This window comes from Rattus norvegicus, chromosome 2, assembly GCF_021556685.1.
Source record: "Rattus norvegicus strain SHRSP/BbbUtx chromosome 2, alternate assembly SHRSP_T2T, whole genome shotgun sequence".
Lineage (NCBI taxonomy): Eukaryota > Metazoa > Chordata > Mammalia > Rodentia > Muridae > Rattus > Rattus norvegicus.
In genome coordinates, this window is record NC_141535.1 from 37,644,605 (window position 1) to 37,667,132 (window position 22,528).

The 22,528-nt window shown below is 38.6% G+C and overlaps 1 protein-coding gene across 4 annotated transcripts in view; it reads right to left on the minus strand.

Moving 5' to 3' along the window:
• Cwc27 (CWC27 spliceosome associated cyclophilin) overlaps nucleotides 1-22,528 on the minus strand; it is a 203,213-nt gene that overhangs the window by 155,208 nt on the left and 25,477 nt on the right. For 2 of the 4 annotated variants that reach the window (NM_001013199.1, XM_087625985.1), the window contains one exon: nucleotides 20,874-21,025. In NM_001013199.1, coding sequence (NP_001013217.1) covers nucleotides 20,874-21,025 — 152 coding nt within the window. Of the gene's footprint in view, nucleotides 1-20,873; nucleotides 21,035-22,528 lie in introns of all 4 variants that reach the window. The other 2 variants (XM_087625982.1, XM_087625976.1) reach the window with 1 other exon arrangement.

Below are 22,528 nucleotides of genomic sequence, written 5' to 3' on the forward strand. Positions count from 1 at the left end.
CTTTGACGAATCGATTTCAATTGATGAGTAAATTTTTCAATTTACTTTCAGTATGTCATGGTTGGAAAAAGTACTAGAAAGTGATCTGCTCTGTAATTATAACCAAGGGAACTGAACTGTAGGGAATCAAAGGCCATCTACATTTTATCAATACAAGTCATCAGTAGCATCCTGTTTTCAAAATAGTTTTATATGTATTTATTTGACATCACTAAAGCCCTACTGAGGCAAGAAGAGAAGAAACTAATCTTACCTAAAGATAAAAACATAACTAAAACATACAAATTTACTCAGATCTCACTTACAGTTAACAACCCTGGGGTCTTCACAGGATCACAGTTTCTACTAAACTGAATAACTCACAATTCAAATAATATTTAAGATAGAACTAGAAAGAAATCTGCATTCATCTGGTCACTAGTAGATTCCTACCTGTCCTTGAGCCACACTACCTCATTCACTAATGTGCTCCATTACTGAGTTTCAAATTATAGAAAGGGAAAAGAAGCAAATTACAGTAATTTTATCAAACTTTCCTATTTATATTACTCCTATCCAAAAATGTGGAAAATCTACTATTCTCCCAACTTTGAATGTTTCAAATTTATTTATTCAATTTGAAGAAGTTTGATCTACATTTCTTGTGGTAACTTTTATAAATAGTTAAGTAAGTTATATTTCTACTTTATTACCCTAAAAGTTCCCTTGTGATCTGGTCCCAGTCTATCTTTCCAGCTTCATTTCCAACTGCATCCACTCTTTTAGTCACAACAGATTATTTCTCAAGAACACCCTGTACTTTCTTAGTTTCCTCTGTTAAAAATTCCTTTTCCCACTCACTTAATCTTATTCAAACTTTATATCTTCTTCAAGGACCAGGATTAATGCAGACATCCTGATCTATAAAACTAAAATTAATCTCACCTTCCCACATGAAGCTACTGGGCAATCTCTGAACTTGTGTTTCACCCAGAGTTCACTGTGCTCAGACGGCTATCTCTCAGGTTCAGCAGGGAGCTGTTTTTCGGGCAAGGGTAGTATCTTTCTATCTACCACATGACACTCTGTGTTTGGGGGAGGGGGAGGTGTTAAATGTAAAGCCCCTAGCAAACTCGGTGCTGCCTTAACATAGGTGTTCATCAAACATGACAAACAAACATGACATGACAAACATGTCACCATTAGCCCCTCAGCTACCATTACAAGGGTTCTTTCTGAAAAGAAACTCAATTATATTAACTTTCAATTTAATCTGGATATTCTCTGCCATCTAAAGGACAGGGCTCTGGTTCTGAGCATAGGATTCAAGGCAGGCCCACCATGACCTGCACTACTGTACTTCTCTAACACTTTCAACCCAAATTCCTGAAGACATGTATATCTGTGTACACAAACTCTTTCAGCTATCAAATTCTCACCTATGCCCTTGCACCTATATCTGCAAGGATCCATCTGCATCCTGGATACCCAATTCCAATATCCCACCCTGTAAACCATATCCAGGGAAAACATAACACAGTAGTTATGCTCCTTTAGTTCAGGTGTAGTACTATACAAAACAACTCCATTTCTCTAATCAGATGGAAATGCAGCAATCAGCAAAGCAGGCTAAAAAACAGATGGACTGCTACTGCACTAGGAAGCACTATATGGAGGGCAGGAAACTGCTCTGTCAGGAAAATGGGGAATTCCCACCTTTATAAAAGGCCAGATCTATATACATTATAATTTATCAAACATCCTAGAATATTAGTTAAAGCTTTCATTTTGAAAGAGCAAACAAATTTTCAAATATGCAAATATGCCCTCTATGTTGCTTTTATTAAAAAAAAAAAAAAGAACACCCTGCTTTTTAAAACACTGTTTCTGAAAAACCCTTAGATTAATGAGTTTTATTTGTTTTGCAGTATACAGATGTAATCTAGGGCACAATGTGTACTAGGCAACTGTTCTCTCATTGAGCTATGTCCTCAGCTCATTCAAAAAACTTTTTCTGAGGCAAGCTTTCACTGGTTGGCCCAGGCTGGCCATGAAACCCCTCTGCAACCCAGACACACTAGACTTGGGATACTCTTGCCTTGGTTCCAGAGCCGCTCGCATATAAGCAGGTGCCACTACTCCAAGCTTAGAAGTAGTTTAGCAAGAGATTTGGAATGATCTGCCTCTTGTGAATTTACATCATTTAAATATCATTTCCTACTACAGTTATATGTAGAACCTGTAGAGCTTAGCTACCCTTAGGCTGTGTTCTCCTTCTGCAGGCTAGTGTCCTAGGTTTGCTCTAGGCCACCCAGAAGGACTTTAGAAGACGTTTGTTCTTTGGCCCCACTGATAACTGTTACAATCAATTGGCAAACCATCCGAATAAAACTAAGGAGGCAAAAGAGGGGCATTTTCTCTTGGTCTCTTTAGGAGGCCACAGTCTTCTATCAATCCCTGAGTTATACTACTAGAAAAACTGAATAATTTGTGTCCCAAGTTGTTTTTAACATTATTTAACATATTCACCTGTGCTTCCAATAATATGAAATAGTCTAGCAACAAGCATATTTTCATTACTAATTAGCTGACTAAAAACACTGAGTAAAGATCTTTATCCATCTGGTAAAATGGAAGCATATTTTATTCCAAAAGTCTTATCATGATATATAGTACAAGCAAACAAACAAACAAAAAAGTAAAGAAAAAGAGAAAGAAAAACATTGTCTTTTAAATTTCACTGGAACATTACTGTACTCTACCTGTGAATTATAACAATGAAGACAAGACCAAGTAAGTAAGGTTGATGAATGAAATGTTTTCTTAGTTTTCATTGACCATTTTCTAGTATAAAGGAGATGGAAATCTCACCTTACATCACAGTAATACTTTCACACATCTGCTACTGACATTTTTGTAGGTAACAAGGAAAGTTCATACAAACTTCACTTAAAACTAAACTCAACCAAACTCCCACAGGATAAAAAATACAAGGACCTGTAACACTCCAGTATTTGTGTCTGGGCAACACAGTATGTGACTGAATACAATGAAGCCACAGCAAAGCTTTTTCTTTTTAACTCCTTCCATAAAGCTGGTTTTTAAGATATTTCAAGTTACTGTAAATATTTTGGAACAAATAAGCATATTTGGAAAACTTGCAATAATTTATTAAGATTATACAACTAAAAAACTAAACACTCGACCCAAAGAAAGGAAATGGGAAGATACAGCCTAACATTCAAAATTAGGAAAATCTGTTTACTGTTTACAGAATCGAGAAAATCAAATGCACAGCAAAGAATAAATCTAATTTCCTATCTGTTGAGTACATACATACTATTGATCTAATGAATTTCTAAAGCAAACAGAGAGACAGAAATTAAAATAAAATTATTTAACAAGTTAACGGATGCCAACTGCCTTCAGTCAGGGGAAAAGAACTTTATAGTCAGAACAGAAGCCTGTCAATTACATCTTGAGATTGTTTGAACAAGATAATTCTTAAAAAGTAGCTAAGTCAATACTACACATTTTTAAAGTGGAAAGCAGACTAAGTTAACTACACAGACAGAAAGTAAAAACAGGAAAATGAATTGCAGAGCTTTAAGAAACATCAAGTAGAAAAAAAAATCATATACAAAGTTAACCTTTAAAATTCTGGGAACCCATTAATATGCTTAAAAGGGAAAACAGAAATCTGACCTAATGTTTAAACCTTACACAGGTACATGTGATGATAAATAGCGTTTATATCAACATACTTGCACACATACAATGAAAGGACTTAGGCAGATAGTTTACTTCCATCCAAGTAGGCCAGGAGTTTGGAAGGACAGTAATTCTAACACAACAAAGGTGGCAAATGCTGAGATCACTCTAGAGAATTTAATGAGGCTTTCTTCAGAGCTGGTCATTATTTTGAAGGGTCCTTTTCATTTCATATTGTCTCCACTAAGAAACTAGACCATAAGCCATTTGCTACCTATCCTAAGTGTAAGGTACTTTGCTTCCTCAGCTGATTCTGTCTGCCTGGGTTGCTCTAAGGTGAGACACTGCAGTCTCCAGTTTAGCACCTCATAGTAAAAGAGTGGGGGACTAGGTAAAGTAGCCTTTGTAGCCTTCACATGGCTCTAAGTTGAAGTCTAGGGAAGAAAGGGGGAAGGAGGCCTGTCTCTGCTCTTTATTCTCAGAACTTACCTATTTAACTTTCAGAGTGTGTGATTACATGCTAAAAAGTTCACTAAGAGTTTATACATAAATTAAGGATATAAATTGAATAAGGTTATAATAGAGAATGTCTACATACATATCCACTAGGAGTAATTATCTGGCTAAACATTCATAATCTGTTGCAAGCTTATAGGTTCATGGAGAGTTAAAAACCATAACTAAGCTGTTCCTGAAGTTTTGTATAGATAAACTCCATCAATATTTTATCTCCTGTCCTTGCACCTGTGGTGTTTATCTTTAGCGCCTTCTTTATGACCTTCAGTTAATGGTTTTTATAATCCCTTAGAAGGTGCTCTAGATTTTAAAAGTCTGATGTTATCTCAGAAGCAATTAAACAGTTCTGTAATAAAAGAGGCTTGGTTGTCTTTATCTGCATCATCATTCTGAAGTGGTGGTAACCCTATCATGCTGTCTGTTTCTGCAGAATAAACGTTCTTTGCTCTCGCATACTATTTGAATCTAGGGTCTTCCTTCAGAGATTTCGAACCCTAACAATTAATAGTTTATACTGCATCTGCTTTGAAAACAGTGACCTATGTGAAGGCAATGACTCAGTAAACTAAAATCCATTCATTTAGATGATTCATATTAATGAAAATATTATATTAGTGGTTCTTAAGTTTTAAAATTTATTTGAAAATTGGATATTCTTTGTCTTTGATATTTCTTCCTTTGCTTATTTACTTAGAAAAACGACCTTACTATGTACATCATGGTGACTTTAAACTTGTAATCCTCTTGCCTCAGCCATCCAAATGCAAGAACTGCAGGCATGAGCCACTGTTTCTAATTTTAAAAAGCAGATTCCTACACCTTACGATAAAACTACTAAGTGGAGCTTATCTGTTCTAAGGAGAGTGTGTCCTAACATACATTTTTGATGAAAGTACACTTCCTAAGGCCATCGGAAGTGTATTCCTCACAGGGATGAGGCACTCATTTTCAAAGTACAGCCTGAGAAAAGGCCTATCCCAAGTCACTTGAGTAAAGGAATGGGTGAAAGTAACCTAAGTACTAAGTAAAGCCCAGGAGCGGAATATATCCCATTGTATCACAGTGTATCTCGGGCAATTCAAGGAAGCCAATATACCTGGTACAAAAGCAAAGAAAAGGTGGTTAACAGTCTGCAGGGGCTCATGGAGCAATGAAAGGCACCAGGGACTCAAGCATGAGCAATGCCTTTCTTACAAGATTATAGATTCAGATATAGAATGATTAGAGTTGGTGGTAGGGAAATCGAACAAATCTTCCTTCCCAACTTCTGTTTTCTTAATGAAATAATAAGATTATCACCCAAAAGTAGGTAAAAAAGATATGTTAAATGTTGCAAACATAATATGATTATCTTACAGGAAAAATAAGAAAGTCAACTAAGGCAGCAATCAGAAATAATGAAACAGTTATTCACCAATAAGAAGCAAGTACTATCTTCTCCTTGCAGCCATTCTCACCCTAGAGGATCTTCTTTACTATAGTCCTAAAAAGAGTCTTACTGTGTCATATCCTATGAGTTTCTATTTCATAGCACAAAACCCGAAGACATAAGATTGACATAATCCAATATTTTAACTGATGTCAAAAAAGGTCATAGGTGTGAAATTCAACCTGGAACTATAGTTCCTAAAACCTTAAGGATCCAGGTCCTTTCTCCAGTCAACAAATCAGTGTACAAGGTTAGCAAGAAGAAGGGATCAAAAAGAAATAGGTTTTTCTTTCTTTTTAAAAATAAACAAACAAAAAACATAAAAGCTGGTCTCATGGTCCATGAAAAGGCCTTAGAGAAAGACACTGCAACCCAAGAAAAAAATGTAATCAGAGGGATCCTTAGAACACATGGGACATGAAACAAGTGTAGCAGGCTGAAGGTTTACATGATGATGGGGGTAGGTGCACAGTTGGGTTGAGATAGAATGTAGCAAAAACTAAAGATGCATTAATAATTCTTACTAACTCCCACTACTTTGAACGCTAATGACAAAAATAAATTAAAAGATTAAAAAAAAAAAGCTTGATGGAGGTGTCCTGCATGGCTGGACAATCGTGCTCCTATAAGACAAGGGTTATTAAACGAAAACCTCAGTGCCAGGCATGGATTAGCTCCCTGCAAGCTAATAGTCAAAAAGGTCTTATGGGTCTCTAAAATAACATGGACTACTATCATTGGTTTTGGTTGGCTATTCATAACAACATGCTAAGAGTCTACTGTTGAACACACCATACATTTTGATAGGACAATATAAAGCAATTAATCTTGAACTGAGAAAATTTCTTCTTACCGTCTAGCTTTCATAATACCAGAAAGTGGTAGGCAGTCCCTCAAGGGGAAAAGGCATCAATGGTCTGGATCCTACATACTGTAGCAGTGATCTGGCAGGCAAGATGTGCCTGCCGGTGCAATACTGACATGACTATTTTAGGGGTAACTAAAGGCTTTTGATAGGATTTGAAGCCTGTTACAAAGGAGGAAATTTCGAAAGTTCATGGCTGGTGAAGTCATAGAAACTGTACAAGAACATATTGTTACTTTGCTAAAAATGCTCATGTTGTCAAACTGACTTCTAAATGTTATGTTTATATATCTGTAGATATATGCTGCTCTGAACCTTGATCCAGATAAAGGTCTTTATGCAGTCAGCAGATGTTAACATAGAAAACTATAACTGGTCAAAGTTCTATGAGGCAGTGAACACTCAGCTCCATATGGACTCTTATCAACCCACTCCTCAAGGCCCAGGAAACATTGTGGAAGAGGAAGCAGAAAGAATGCAAGAGTCATGTCAGTGATTGTGCTGTAGAAGACAAGAATCTTTCTGAGCGCTCACCCCAACAGCCACTGGGTTCCATCCTTCTACAGTCTATCCAGAGCATGCCCATTAAATGCTGCACTGAATATAAGGCTGTAAGCCTATGTCAAATGTGTTGCACAAGTGCCAGCATGTTCTTCTTTTTCTGTTCTTTCTTTTTTTAAAAGATTTTTTATTGTATATTTTTATTTACATTTCAAATGTTATTCCCTTTCCCTGTTTCCCAGATATAAGCCCCCATTCCATCCCCCTCCCCTTCTTCTATAAGGGTGGTCCAATACCCATCTACTCCACTTTTGCCCCCTGACATTCCCCTAAACTGGGGTGCAACCTTGGCAGGACCAAGAGCTTCTCCTTCGATTCATACAAAGCAAGACCATCCTCTGCTATATATGCAGTTGGAGAAATGGGTCAGTCCATGTATAGCCTTTCGGTAGTGGTTTAGTCCCTGGTTACTTTGGTAGGTTGGCATTGTTGTTCTTGTGGGGTTGCAAGCTCCTTCAGCTCTTTTAATCCCCCAAAGGGGGGTCCTCTTCTCAGTTCAGTGGTTTGCTGCTAGTATTCGCCTCTGTATTTGACAAGCTCTGGCTGTGTCTCTCAGGAGACATCTATATCCTGTTCCTGTCAGCATGCACTTCTTAGCTTCATCAATCATGAAGTCATTGTTTTTGATAGCTGAGTAATATTTCATTGTGTAGATGTACCACATTTTCTGTATTCATTCCTCTGTTGAAGGGCATCTGGGTTCCTTCCAGCTTCTGGCTATTATAAATAAGGCTGCTATGAACATAGAGGAGCATGTGTCTTTGTTATATGTTGGGGCATCAATTGGGTATATGCCCAAGAGAGGTATAGCTGGGTCCTCAGGTAGTACTATGTCCAATTTCCTGAGGAACCTCCAGACTGATTTCCAGAATGGTTGTACCAGCTTGCAATCCCACCAACAGTGGAGGAGTGTTCCTCTTTCTACAAATCCTCGCCAGCATCTACTGTCACCTGAATTTTTTATCTTAGTCATTCTGACTGGTGTGAGGTGGAATCTCAGGGCTGTTTTGATTTGCATTTCCTTGATGACTAAGGATGTTGAACACTTCTTTTTTTTTCCTTTTTTCTTTCCCCACCCCTGACCATTTCTTTAGGTGCTTTTTGGCCATTTGATAATCCTCAGCTGAGAATGTTCTGTTTAGCTCTGTACCCCATTTTTTAATAGGAATATTTGGACCTCTGGAGTCTAACTTCTTAAGTTCTTTGTATACTTTGGACATTATTTCTCTATCAGATGTAGGATTGGTACAGTCTTTTCCCAATCTGTTGGTTGCCATTTTGTCCTCATTACAGTGTCCTTTCCCTTACAGAAGCTTTGCAGTTTAATGAGGTCCCATTTGTCAATTCTTGATCTTAGAGCATAAGCCATTGATGCTTAGTTCAGGAAATTTCCCCCAGTGCCAGGTGTTTGAGACTCTTCCCCACTTTTTGTTCTATTAGTTTGAATGTATCTGGTTTGATGTGGAGGTCCTTGATCCACTTGGACTTAAGCTTTGTACATGGTGATAAGAATGGATCGCTCTGCATTTTTCTACATGCTGACCTCCAGTTGAACCAGCACCATTTGTTGAAAATGCTATCTTTCTTCCATTGGATGGTGTTAGCTCCTTTGTCAAAGATCAAGTGACCATAGGTGTGTGGGTTCATTTCTGAGTCTTCAATTCTGTTCCACTCATCTATCTGCCTGTCTCTGTACCAATACCATGCAGTTTTTATTACTATTGCTCTGTAATACTGCTTGAAGTCAAGGATGGTGATTCCCCGAGAAGTACTTTTATTGTTGAGGATAGTTTTGGCTATCCTGAGATTTTTGTTATTACAAATGAATCTGCAAAGTACTCTTTCTATTTCTATAAAGAACTGAGTAGGAATTCTGATAGGGATTGCACTGAATCTGTAGATTGCTTTTGGCAAAATGGCCATCTGTACTATATTAATCCTGCCAATCCTTGAGCATGGGAGATCTTTCCATCTTCTGAGAACTTCCTCAATTTCTTTCTTCAGAAATTTGAAGTTCCTGTCGTACAGATCTTTCTCTTGAGTGGTTAAAGTCATACCAAGATATTTTATACTATTTGGGACTACTGTAAAGGAACTATTACCATTTCCCTAATTTCTTTCTCGGCTTGTTTATCCTTTGAATGGAGGAAGGCTACTGATTTGTTTGAGTTAATTTTTTATACCCTGACATTTTGCTGAAGATGTTTATCAGGTTAAGTACTTCTCTGGTGGAACTTTTGGGATCACTTAAGTATACTATCATATCATCTCCAAATAGTGATATTTTGATTTCGTCCCTTTCAATTTGTATCCCTTTGACCTTCTTTTGTTGTCTGATTGCTCTGCCTAGGACGTCGAATACTATATTTAATAAGTAGGGAGAGAGTGGGCAGCCTTGTCTAGTCCCTGATTTTAGTGGGATTGCTACAAGTTTCTCTCTATTTAGTTTGATGTTAGCTATTGGTTTGCTGTATATTGCTTTTTACTGTGCAATAGATATGGGCCTTGAATTCCTGATCTTCCCAGGACTTTTATCATGAAGAGGTGTTGAATTTTGTCAAATGCTTTCTCAGCATCTAATGAAATGATCATGTGGTTTTGTTCTTTCAGTTTGTTTACATAGTGGATTACATTGATGGATTTCCGTATATTAATCCATCCCTGCATCCCTAGCATGAAGCCTACTTGATCATGATGGGTGATCGTTTTGACAGGTTCTTGGATTCGGTTTGCAAGAATTCTATTGAGTATTTTAGCGTCAATATTCATAAGGGAAATTGGTCTAAAGTTCCCTTTCTTTGTTGGGTCTTTTGTTGTTTAGCTATAAGAGTAATTGTGGTTTCATAGAAGGAATTGGGTAGTGCTCCGTCTGTTTCAATTTTGTGGAATAGTTTGGACAGTATTGGTATGAGGTTTTCTATGACGGTCTGATAGATTTCTGCACTAAACCCATCTGGTCCTGGGCTCCTTTTGGTTGGGAGAATTTTAACAACTGCTTCTATTTCTTTGGGAATTATGGGATTCTTTTGATAGTTTATTTGTTCCTGATTTAACTTTGGTACCTGGTATCTGTCTAGAAAATTGTCTATTTCCTCCAAATGTTCAAGTTTTGTAGAATATAGGCTTTTGTATTAGGATCTGATATTTTTAAATTCCTCAGATTCTGTTGTTATGTCTTCCTTTTCATTTCTGATTTTGTTAATTTGGATACAGTCTCTGTGACCTCTGGTTAGTCTAGCTAAAGGTTTATCTGTCGTGTGGATATTCTCAAAGAACCAGTTTCTGGTTTTCTTGATACTTTGTATAGTCCTTTTCATTTCTACTTGGTTGATTTCAGGCCTGAGTTTGATTGTTTCCTGCCTTCTATTCCTCTTGGGTTTATTTCTTTTTGTCCTAGAGCTTTTAGGTGTGCTGTCAAGCTGCTGATATATGCTTTCTCCTGTTTCTTTGTGCCGGCGCTCAGAGCTATCAATTTTCCTCTTAGCACCGTTTTCATTGTGTCCCATATGTTTGAGTATGTTGTATCTTAATTTTCATTAAATTCTAAGAAATCTTTAATTTCTTTCTTTATTTCTTCCTTGACCAAGTTGTCATTGAGTATAGCATTGTTCAACTTCCATGAATATGTGGGCTTTCTGTCATTTCTGTTGTTACTGAAGACCAGTCTTAGTCTGTGGTAATCTAATAGGATGCATGGAATTATTTTTATCTTCCTGTACCTGTTGAGGTCTGTTTTGTGACCAATTATATGGTCAGTTTTGGAGAAGGTATCATGAGGTGCTGAGGAGAAGGTATATCCTTTTGTTTTAGGATGGAATGTTCTATAAATCTGTTAAATCCATTTCATTCATAACTTCTGTTAGTTTCTCTACGTCTCTGTTTAATTTCTGTTTCCATGATCTGTCCACTGATGAGAGTGGGGTGTTGAAATCTCTTACTATTATTGTTTGAGGTGCAATGTGTGCTTTGAGCTTTAATAAGGTTTCTTTCATGAACATAGGTGCCCTTCCATTTGGAGCATAGGTATTTAGGATTGAGAGTTGATCTTGCTGGATTTTTCCTTTGATGAATATGAAGTTCTTTCTTAATGACTTTTGATTGAAAGTCAATTCTATTTGATATTAGACTGGCAACTCCAGCTTGTTTCTTTGGGCCATTTACTTGGAAAGTGTTTTCTAGCCATTTACTCTGAGGTAGTGTCTGTCTTTGTCTCTGAGATGTGTTTCCTGCACGAAGCAAAATGCTGGGTCCTCTTTACATATCCAGTCTGTTAGTCTATTTTTTTAAATTGGGGAATTGAGTCCATTGATGTTGAGAGATATTAAGGAATAGTGATTGTCGCTTCCTGTTATTTTCATTGTTAGAAATGGAATTATGTTTGTGTGTCTCTCTTTTGGTTTCATTGCAAGATTATATTCTCACTTTCTGTATGGTGCAGTTTCCTTGTATTGGAGTTTTCCATCTATTATCCTTTGTAGGGCTGTATTTGCAGAAAGATATTGTGTAAATTTGGTTTTGTCACAGAATATCTTGGTTTCTCCATCTATATTAATCGAGAGTTTTACCGGATACAGTAGATTGAGCTGGCATTTGTGTTCTCTTAGGGTCTGTATGACATCTATCCAGGATCTTCTGTCTTTCATAGTCTCTGGTGAGAAGTCTGGTGTAATTCTTATAGGTTTGCCTTTCCATATCACTTGACCTTTCTCCCTTACTGCTTTTAATATTCTTTCTTTGTTTTGTGCATTTGATGTTTTAACTATTATGTGATGGTAGGAATTTCTCCTCTGGTCCAATCTATTTGGAGTTCTGTAGGCTTCTTGTATGTTTATGGGCATCTCTTTCTTCAGGTTAGGGAAGTTTTCTTCTATAATTTTCTTGAAGATATTTACTGGCCTTTTAAGTTGGGAGTCTTCACTTTCTTCTAAACCTGTTAGCCTTAGGTTTGATCTTCTCATTGTGCCCTGGACTTACTGTATGTTTTGGGCTAGGAGCTTTTTGCATTTTACATTATCGTTGACAGTTGTGTTGCTGATTTCTATGGAATCTTCTGCTCCTGAGATTCTCTCTTCTGTCTCTTGTATTCTGTTGATGATGCTTGTGTCTACGGCTCCTTGTCTCTTCCTTAGGTTTTCTATATCCAGGGTTGTCTTCCTTTGTGCTTTCTTTATTGTTTCTACTTCCATTTTTAAATCCTGAATGGTTTTGTTCAATTCCTTCACCTGTTTGGTTGTGTTTTCCTGTAATTCTGTAAGAGATTTTTGTGTTTCCTCTCTAAGGGCTTCTACTTGTTTACTTGTGTTTTCCTGCATTTCTTTAAGGGAGTTCTTTATGTCCTTCTTAAAGTCCTCCATCATTACCAAAAATGTGACCTCAAATCTAAATCTTGCTTTTCCAGTGTGTTTAGATATCGAATATTTTCTTTGGTGGGAGAACTGGGCTCTGATGATGACAAGTACTCTTGGTTTCTGTTGCTTGGGTTCCTGCACTTGCCTCTAGCCATTTGGTTGTTTCTGGTGTTTGCTTGTCTTGCTGTTTCTGCGAGTGACTTGACCTTCCGTAGGCCTATGTGTCAGCACTCCTGTAAAACTGTTTTCCTGTTTTCTTTCAGCCTTTTCTTAGAACAGGTGCTCTGATCTCATGTGTGTAGGCGCTCCTGTCTTTCAGCTCTAGGCACCGGCAGGAATCAAAATGATCCTGCCCCCATTGCTCCTAGGTCCTTGCACCCAGGGGGCACAGTTGGCACTAGGCAATTCCCTCTTGGGTCTGGAATGTGGGCAGAGGGTAATCTCCTCTGACTTCTCAGGAATGTCCACACTTCTGAGGGTCCAGCTCTCTCCCTCCATGGGATTTGGGTGCAGGGATCTGTTTGGACAGTTCAGTTCAGTCCTGGGTGCAGGTAGTGGCAGCTGACTCTTCTTATATTCCTGTGTCCAGAGGCCTTGTTCGGTTTCCTCTTGGACCAGGGATATGGACAGAGAAGTGGCAGTCTGTCCTGCAGTTTCAGGATGTCTGCACTTCTGGATGTTCAGCTCTCTTCCCCACGGGATTTGGGTGCAGGGAACTCCACCATGTTCTTCTTGATGAACATTCTGAAGGGGGTTGTCCAGATGTTTCTCAGCCCCAAGTTTCATGGTTGTTTTTAGATTTGTGTTGACTATTGATACTTATTTACTGTATAAATATAATTTATCATTTGTATCATGAAACAAAAAAGAATGTAAAAGAAGTGCTATGAGATGCTGTCTTCTGGACATAGCAAGACTGTCATCAGACTCCTAAGTTCACACCAGCTCTGTTTACCTGCATAAGATCAAGCCAGTCAAAATTTCAGTATGAATAAGGAGGGGTTCATGAGGCCCTGCATCTAGCTGAGGAGCTATTTGCAGTTAATGACTTCTGGGATAAAGAAAGCAATTTTCTTTGGGGATGTGCCCACTGGTAGGCTGCTCATACTCCAGTAGACAGGCCCACACCCATGAATACATGGGCAGCACTAACTGGACTCAGTGGCATGTAAAAAATAAAGAGAGAAAACATGACCTTGGAAGTTGTTATGTTGGCAGAGATGAGGGATGAGGGATTGGTACGGAAGGTGTAGTCTAGAGGGCATTTCAGTGTAGCTATGGGGGCTGCATATGATCAAAATGCACTGTATACATACATATATGAAATTCTCAAATAATTGACAAAAATAATTTTATTTTATGTATATAAGTGTTTGCTTCTATGTATACATGTGTACCATGTGAATGCCTATTGTTTACACAAATCCAGGGCATTAGATCCTCTGGAACTGTAATTAGAGATGGATGTGAGCACCCATGTTGGTACTAGGAACCAAACACCGGTCCCCTACAAGAATAGCAAGTACTCTCAACCACTGAGCCTAATAAAACACTGCAACCACCACCACTACCACCACCACCACCACCACCACCACCACCACCACCACCACCACCACCACTACTAAATATTAAGCCACTCTAGGACTAATAAAATTCATTGCTAAATTGTTCCACAGTCTGACACACTTCTCCCTTACCTCATTAATCAGAATATGGTTATATGGCCACTCAGAACTACAAAGGAGAATGCTAACTGTTTTTAATGAGTTCAACTGAACACTGGAATCCTTATACTAAAAGGAAGAGAGATAATGGACTAGGTGACTGGGCTGTACCCACAAATCTAATTGGACCTGCCTCCTTCTCTAGTATCAATGCCATCATGAGTGAACATCAGACCAAAGCCTAGCCAATAAAAATCTGTCACCTCAATGATCATTTTTGGGACAAAAATCAAGAAAGTTTTTCTCTGAAGAGCTGATGTACAATAGGGGCCCCAACTACTGCCCTACAGAGAAACCGGTTTACAGAAGAGAAGAAAAATAACAGATAACAGCAGGGTCTGGAGCTGCAGAGAAGAGAACATAAACTTTCTAGCCCTGCTTTCATGAAGAGCCACAGCAATATTTTTATCAGAATTCTGTGTAACAGCCCCATTCCTTCATACTGACCTCCTTTGTTTGAGCTCTTTCCTTACAAGAAATGATCCTTAAGGTGTCTTATGAGGAAGTTATATTTTAATGTTCTTTGTTATGTCTCTTTGCTCTAGAGCAAGACAAAGGTGGCAGAAAGAAGATGATCACATTTATTACATAATCACAGTACCCCTAGCAATTCTCATCAAAGTAGAGGCTGGAGTAGATTCATTGCTATCCCAGCCATTTCCTCTTCCTGCCTGTGAGGGTCACTCAAAGGCCAGCAGGCTTAGCTACAACTCCTGCTCTGACCACTGAGATGGCCAAGTGATATGCGGGATATGATATGCCACCTCAAAGCAGAAACCTTACAACCTAGCATGAGTCCATCATCACTCTCCCTCTGTCACGTTAAGTTATCTCTGAGGAAGCTGCATTCCAGGTCCTAGATAAAGCCAATATGGAGCTGACCTAGAGCAAGATAAGAGGTGTTTCAAGCTACTGAAAATTATGTCTTTTTATTTTTATATTTATGCATACAAACATTTATTTACCTGAGGAGATTGTCTAAATTATTTATTCATTTCTATGTCTCTCTCCCCCCACTCCCTTATGTGTATATGCATTTGTGTGTGTGTGTGTGTGTGTGTTTGTGTGTGTGTGTTTGTGTGTGTGCGCGCGCACAGTATTTGAGTGTTTTGGCCTGTGTGGATGGTCAGAAGTTAATGTCCCGATGTCTTATTCAATTGCTTCCCATCTTATTTTTCGAAATGCGTTTTTGACTGAACCTGTGCTCACTGCTAGAAAAAAAAAATCCTGTGCCAAGCTGTCTTTAGCTAGACACATCTGACTGGGTCCTACTCCCCAGGCTCTGGAGAGGTGGAACAGAGCATTACAGCCTGGGCCCTGGCTGTGCTGCCATACAGCCATGGACAAAAGTCAAGGCACTTTGCCTTTTAGAAATCAAGTGTTTTGGGATTCTTTGTTTCATTTGTAAAACCAAGGATAATACCACAAAGTATACCTTGTAGCTTTGTTGTGGAGGAAAAAAACTTGGCAAAGTGCCTAGTTATACTGAAAAGGTACAATAAGTATTTGGTTTCTGGTTTGTGGGAAACCAGAACAACTCCTTGGCTACAGAAACTATAAATATACTCAATGAATATGCAAAATCCAAGAGATACCCCAAGAGTAGTAAAAATCTCAAGAGTTGGGTGTTGAGGGAGAGAAGACAGGCCTAGACAGAATCACAAGACATAATCTCCCGCAGGCCCTTGTACAATGTTCTGTGCTCTGTGACTTGCTGGTAGCCCTTGTCATCTTCCTTACTCCAAATGTGCTGGCATGTTTAGTCAACAGGTGGATTCATAATGAGCCGCTGGGGATGACAAGAAAGCAACCAGTGTCGGAAACTCTTCAGTGGGACTACATATCCCAGGGTAGAGAATACTTCATCAAATGCTGAATGACTTAAAGAATGTTTTGCAATAAAATTTCAATAATACATTTCAGATGTATAAGTCTGTTCCCCATAAACAACAGATGGTGCAAGATCAGTAGATTGCAACTCTAGTGGGTAATATGAATAAATATATTCTATAGACATGCAAATGCCTCTTGTCTGTTTTGACAGGATGCCCTTCCCACAATGTCCATTTCACAGCTTCCTGTCTGTCTTATGGAAAGTAATTGTAAAAACAGAGCTGTCGCATTTCTGCAGGATTTGCTTGGATTCAAATATAAGGGGCCAGAGTGTGGTTTGAAGGTGACCCCTTGCATATGGACTAACCAAGACTCAGTGAACTGACCTGGCACATTTAAAGTAGTATATTATTTCAAATAGCTCAAGGAACAGTTTTGTTGAGAATACCCAAAATTCCTGCAATAAAGATCCAAACAGAATGAAAAAGGAAACCTGCCAGAAATATTAAAGTATGAGATGGTTTATATTACAACCAATACTAATCCAGAATTTTAACCATAACAGGTAAAGGCAGTAAAATAAACCATCTAGTGCGGCATTACTCTAAAGAGTTGAGCTTTATGCACAAGTTAGTATTTGAATAGTGGCTCTAAAGATTCCTCATCTTACTACAACTAGGATGGCATGTATGAAACCTGTAGTATTTGTCACTGTCTAGCCCAGGCTACCTCAAACTCATGAGTTTCCAACCTCACCCTCTTGAATGCAGGGCTGCAGGCATGGGCCACACCTCTGGCCCTCTTTTGCTTTTCCTAATTTGGTGTATTTTATGAATATACATCACTTACTCACTGCCTGTGACACTTCACACGCATGTACAATAAAGCATATGCCATACTGTCTACAATTCTTGAACTTTCAGGACTTGTGTTTGCTGAGAACAGAACATTCTGAAACTGGATCGTGAGACCTTAAGTGTGGGAGGTCCACACTGAAGTTTCGTGTAGCTGGTGAGGTGACTGATGACAGAAGCAAGAGCATGAGTGTGTGAGGGAGGACCAAGTGAGCAAACTCTTTTACCAGCATCCAATGCTAAGATAGATACCTAACCCATCCTTGAATAATCACACTAATTAGTGTGACTGTCCTCGGGCCCTAACGATCTCTAATTGTTAAGAGCCCATCTCTAATACTGCTACAAGTGAACTCTGGAGAAGCATCCAAACAACACCAATTAGAGAGTGAGCTTCTGCAGACAGAAAACATTTCTCCTGTATCTTTATGTTTCATAACAGCTCTTACATATGCAGATATTATTAAAAGCAGGACCGAGTTAGACCTTCATATCTGCGTCCAACCAAAATGTTTGCTGAAAACACATTTAGACCACTATTACTTCAGACCAAAGAAATAATTACAAGTCTTATATGTAGACTAATTATCCAGAATTTAAGCCAGGTATTTCTGTTTCTTTCCCTCTTTCCACTCCCTGCCTCATTCCACAGCACTAGGGTAAGAGGAGGAAGCGCCCTCCGACTGCTCGGTTCCATCCTGGCCTGTAAGGTACTGAGATCATGGTGGGGACATCTGGAAGCCACACTTCAGGAGCTCTAAGTTTACTTGCTAGAATGCACACGTGATTTGAGCTTTTAAATTTTACTATGCTTTAAAAATTATATTGTCATTTTTTTAATGTGTTACCTTTATTTTTTGAAATGTAATTACCAGGTTACCTTTTTTAATTTGTAAAGGAAAGAAAACCACTTATATACCATGGAAAACTTAACTTTCTAAGTGTGATTTCAATCAAAAGTAGCCCATCTCTCTGATATGTGTATCTATTCACACAACCTTAAAGTCTGCGGAACATTTTCCTGAGAGGTCTAGAATTCCTACAGGGGAAATAACTCAAACTTCCATGAGACATCCTAGTCAAACATTGTAAACTCAACAGAGGAATATGAAAGGGACTAAATTTAGTGTTAGCTTATTTTTCATCCAGCCCTCAGGAGTTATGAATATATCACTTTTGACTTTATGTTAATATGTTTCATAATTTAAAGCTTAACCAATTCATAAGGTCTTCTTCCTCAACTTTAATACTTGTGTCTTACTACTTGGTACTGCTCCTGCAGAACAGAAACTACACGGTGAAAGGCAGTGATTTCGTATGACTGCAATCGTTACAACAAATGGTATCTGACTGGTCTCTCCCTCCATCTGATGCTAATGTTTAACTAGCTATTTTGAATCAGTACACGGATGCAGGAAATAAAAAGCAGGGCAGGAAACTCAATTGGCTTTTACATGACTAACTTGTAGCCACTGAGTGCCACCTACAGGCAAACACAACTCATTACATTAAGCTTTAGGCTAAAACTTTCCACTTCCAGAGATACTCAACCAGCTTGGGTTGACAGGAGGGAAAGTGAACATTTTAAGCCTTTATCCAGCCTTGGGCACACATGAGGAGAAATGGGGTTTAAGTTTTTATGAGCCTATACCAAGAATTCTGACGAGCTCATTTCATCATAGAGCCTCTTCAGAGATGGGAGGGAGTGAAGGGCATGGACAGAACCTTTGAGTGAAGAGAGAAGTAGTTAGAAATAAATGTTTGCTTCATATTTCTAGGAACATTTATCAATTACTTTACAGAAAAGATTAAAATCAACTAATATTCATAATGCTTATATTTATTCAAAACTTAATAATAAACATTTGTTTTAAATGACCTCTACAAATACAGAAGTCAGAGGACAACTTCTGGGCATCAGTTTTCTCCTTCTGCCATGTGAAGTTCTTACCTTAAATTTAAAAGCACTTTTAGAGAATTAATTTTCCTAAATTTACTTTCCTTAGAGGGCTTACAAGTACTTCAATAAAGGTTTTATTCCTAATACTGTGAATGTACAAAGTACTCATAAACGTAGTGATTTAGGATTTAAAGTGTGCTAACAGTATGTCAAAAGTAAACTTTCACTAGACATTGTCTAGGATACAAGTATCTAAGAAGTCACATAAGAACTAGGCCTCAGACGACAGGACAGACATGCCTCTGACTCACACTTCTCCCCTTAAGAGTCCAGAACCCCTTTAGGTAGCCACCACCTCTCACGCTCAGACACTGATAAATGTCTGTTAGTCTCCTCTCCTCTCTCCTTACCAAATATTAGTGGCTCTCCAATGTCCGATCCTGCATGCCTAAACCCCAAGATGATGCTGTGTGGTGACTAAGCTTTGGGGAGGTAACGTAGGCTCGAAGATGAAATCAGCACAAAGCAAACTGGTTAGCACTCTGCCTTTGACTGTACCGTCTACAAACCATGACCAGCAGGGTCTGTTAAACTGGTTAGCACTCTGCCTTTGACTGTACCGTCTACAAACCATGACCAGCAGGGTCTGTTAAACTGGTTAGCACTCTGCCTTTGGCTGTACCGTCTACAAACCACGACCAGCAGTGTCTGTTTAAGTCAGAGCTTTCACCAGTCTCTTTAGCTGCCACAGACTACCATCTGTCAACCAGTCTCCTCATTAACTATAGTCTCAGTTCATTATTCACCATCAAGATCATATCCTACACTAGCCACTCATGTCATGTTTGCGCAACATGACCACACCACAAATGACAATTCTTGAAAGACAACCCTGTATGGTAAGGATGAACACAATATTGAAAAATGTAATGTTTGGTATTTTCATATGAAACAAACCAATTTTAGTCACTTATGAGAAGTGTATTAAAAATAAGCCTTAATTAGATCTTATAGAAAATTTAATTGTATTAAATTATAACTTATGTTAGTTACATGTTATATATGTATTTTAAATTGTACTGAACCCAACAAGATAGAGTTCAGAATTTAAGAAATACCCACACATACATACTTAGATATACGCACAATTAAACAAACAACAAATTAGTATTAGTTTTGCCTACTAAATTATCTAAAAAGAAAGAAGAAAAAGTTGCAGTATAAGCTTAATCTAAAAGAAAATAACAATAAAAACTCCTTTAATCCATAAAAACCTTTAAATAGTACGTGGTTAAAGAACAGGGGGATAGAAACTATCAATCAGTGATTATTTGAATTTCAGGGATATCTGCTGCAAAGCAGAGGAATAAAATAATTTCTAAGTTCCATTTCTGAACACAAAAATTGTATCAGTAGAAATTTCTAGGGCTCACTTTTAATTTTGGTTAAACAAAGCAAATATTGAGGGGCCTCTGCAATGCAAATGCCTCAACACTTAAGCTTCCCACACAAGGCTGGGAAACACACATGAACTTATTTATTTACTTCCATTGTATTGCATAGGTCCACTGAAGAAAAGACATCCCATGACTCTGTAATGCAGTGATATTTAAGATGTATACCCTAGATTTGTAATAAAGAGTCATATAGGAAGGGAGGGAGGTTTCAAACTGAGTCAAATTTCAAAAAAGCAAAATGTCAAGTCACAAAATCCAAGAAACAACACCAGACAGAACTTCCTGCATTTACTGAAACTTATTTCACAATACCAATGACCAAGCAGGTGTGTGGTTTTTAGTCAATCAGACTTGAAAAGGCATCTAAGAACAGTTTCAACCCACTTTATTCACCATTTGGAGAAATTTTACTCACCAAAATTTTTGAGGCTGTCTCTCTTATATAAGTCATTTAATGTTCTCATTGGTATTAGTTAATACGATTTTGTACATGCAGCTAATGTACTGTTTACTGTACATTAAATTTACTTTGATTCTGGTCTCATTTAGGCCACGAAGAGGCTGGTTTTCACAAGTGGAGCAGTTAAGAAACACTAGGCAATGGGAGCTTACAGTTCAGTGAATAGCGTACTCGGTCCCCTGAAGAGAGGCGTCAAGTGGAGGGCACGGATGCCCAGAACATCACGCCTGACTCACCTTCGGCTTGCGGGCTTCTTCTCCCCATCTCCGGCTGACTTCACATTGGCACTTGCATCTTTCTTCAACCGTTTTGCGATTCTTTCTCTCATCAGGTTCTTCTCATCCTCCTCCATGGAGCCATCATGCTCTACACTGTCATCTTCAGCATCCTGTGAAAGCTGAGGGTGAGAAGTATCCAGGCATTGTGTCCAGAGACTCATCTGAAATGCCTGCTGAGTTCTAGGCCAGGTTTGTTTAGTTTGTTTAAGGTGTTGAGGACTCCTCTCCCTTTGGGGTAACCCCTGAATTCTGCTCTAGGCAAGTAAGACAGGATCCCAAGGATAGTTGGCTCCCTTCACTCCCAGCTCTTCTGTGTGGCTCTCCCTTTATATCACCCAGGGTTCTTGTCTACACACAGTGCTATCCTTATCCCAGTAGAAATGTGGTTCCTGAGGCAGCTGACCAGCACAACATCAACCAGGAACTGATTCAAGAAGGAGAGAGGCGGTACACTGAAGAAGCTGAGACAAGCACCTTGGGAGAACACCCACCGAGTGCTCCACAGACCCAAAACACCAAACTAAACTCCCTTAGGCTCCCATAATCTAAGACACTAATCACTATTCTTTTGAAAGCTTTGCAGAGTCCCAGCTGCCTACCTTCTCTCTGACATAATCCCCTTCGAGTCATTTTCTTTATCCTGAAACACTGTCATTCTAGAGACCCAAATGTTCGCTTTTTCCTGTCCTACCCCCTTAGTGATGTATTTCTTGACTTTATTATTAACACAGAATTTTAAAAAATACTACTAATAGATAAAACCCTGCCACCTCATATTCCCCTTCCCTCTTATTTCCGTAGCACTTACTATTTATTTACATAGTCTTTGTTTCTCAGAAGGAGAATGTGCCATGACAGTTAAAGGTATGGCCTGCTGTCTTACTATTTTCTATTTAGTTTTAGAATAGTTTCCAGCAATGCTGGAGGAGAGAGACCGAAGGTGTGCTTTACTTCCTGTGGTCCACTGGACTGCTGAGCCACGGGAAGACAGTCCTGACTTGAGGACCAGGAATCTCACAGCAGCGATTTTCAAAGACTGGTTATTTGTTAAGAACATAGAATCCACAGAGGCATAATGACACCTGCCTTCAATCCTAGTAGTTGGGAAGCAGGGGCAGAGGCTGTCCTTTCTCTAAGAGTTGGAAGCCGGCCTGATCTACAGAGCAAGTTCCAGGCCAGCCAACTCTACAGCTGAGACCCTGTCTCAAAACAAAACAAAAACCACAAAAAACCTACGCATGAATATACATTTATACGTTGATTTTCATACATAGAAGATATCAGTACAGAATCAATCAGATAATTACTTGATTACTTGTAAGTACAAGTCTTGTTGCAAACTTAATGAACCAATAATTTTTATGGACTAAAAACTGCACACCTTTGGCAAGATATTTAAGTTATTTTTAAGAAGAGACCTGTCATGTTAGGGCCTGAGCAGATATAAAACAAATCCTTTGCAAAGTCATTAGATTCTGTTTGAGTGTAGGACACTTTCTGGGGAAAGGGCCCATAGATTAAATCATTCCTAAGCTTTGGGATCTAAAGGTAACCCATATTCTAGTCCATATTATTGTAACCAGATGCTTCCAGAAAACTCATCTCAAAATAGA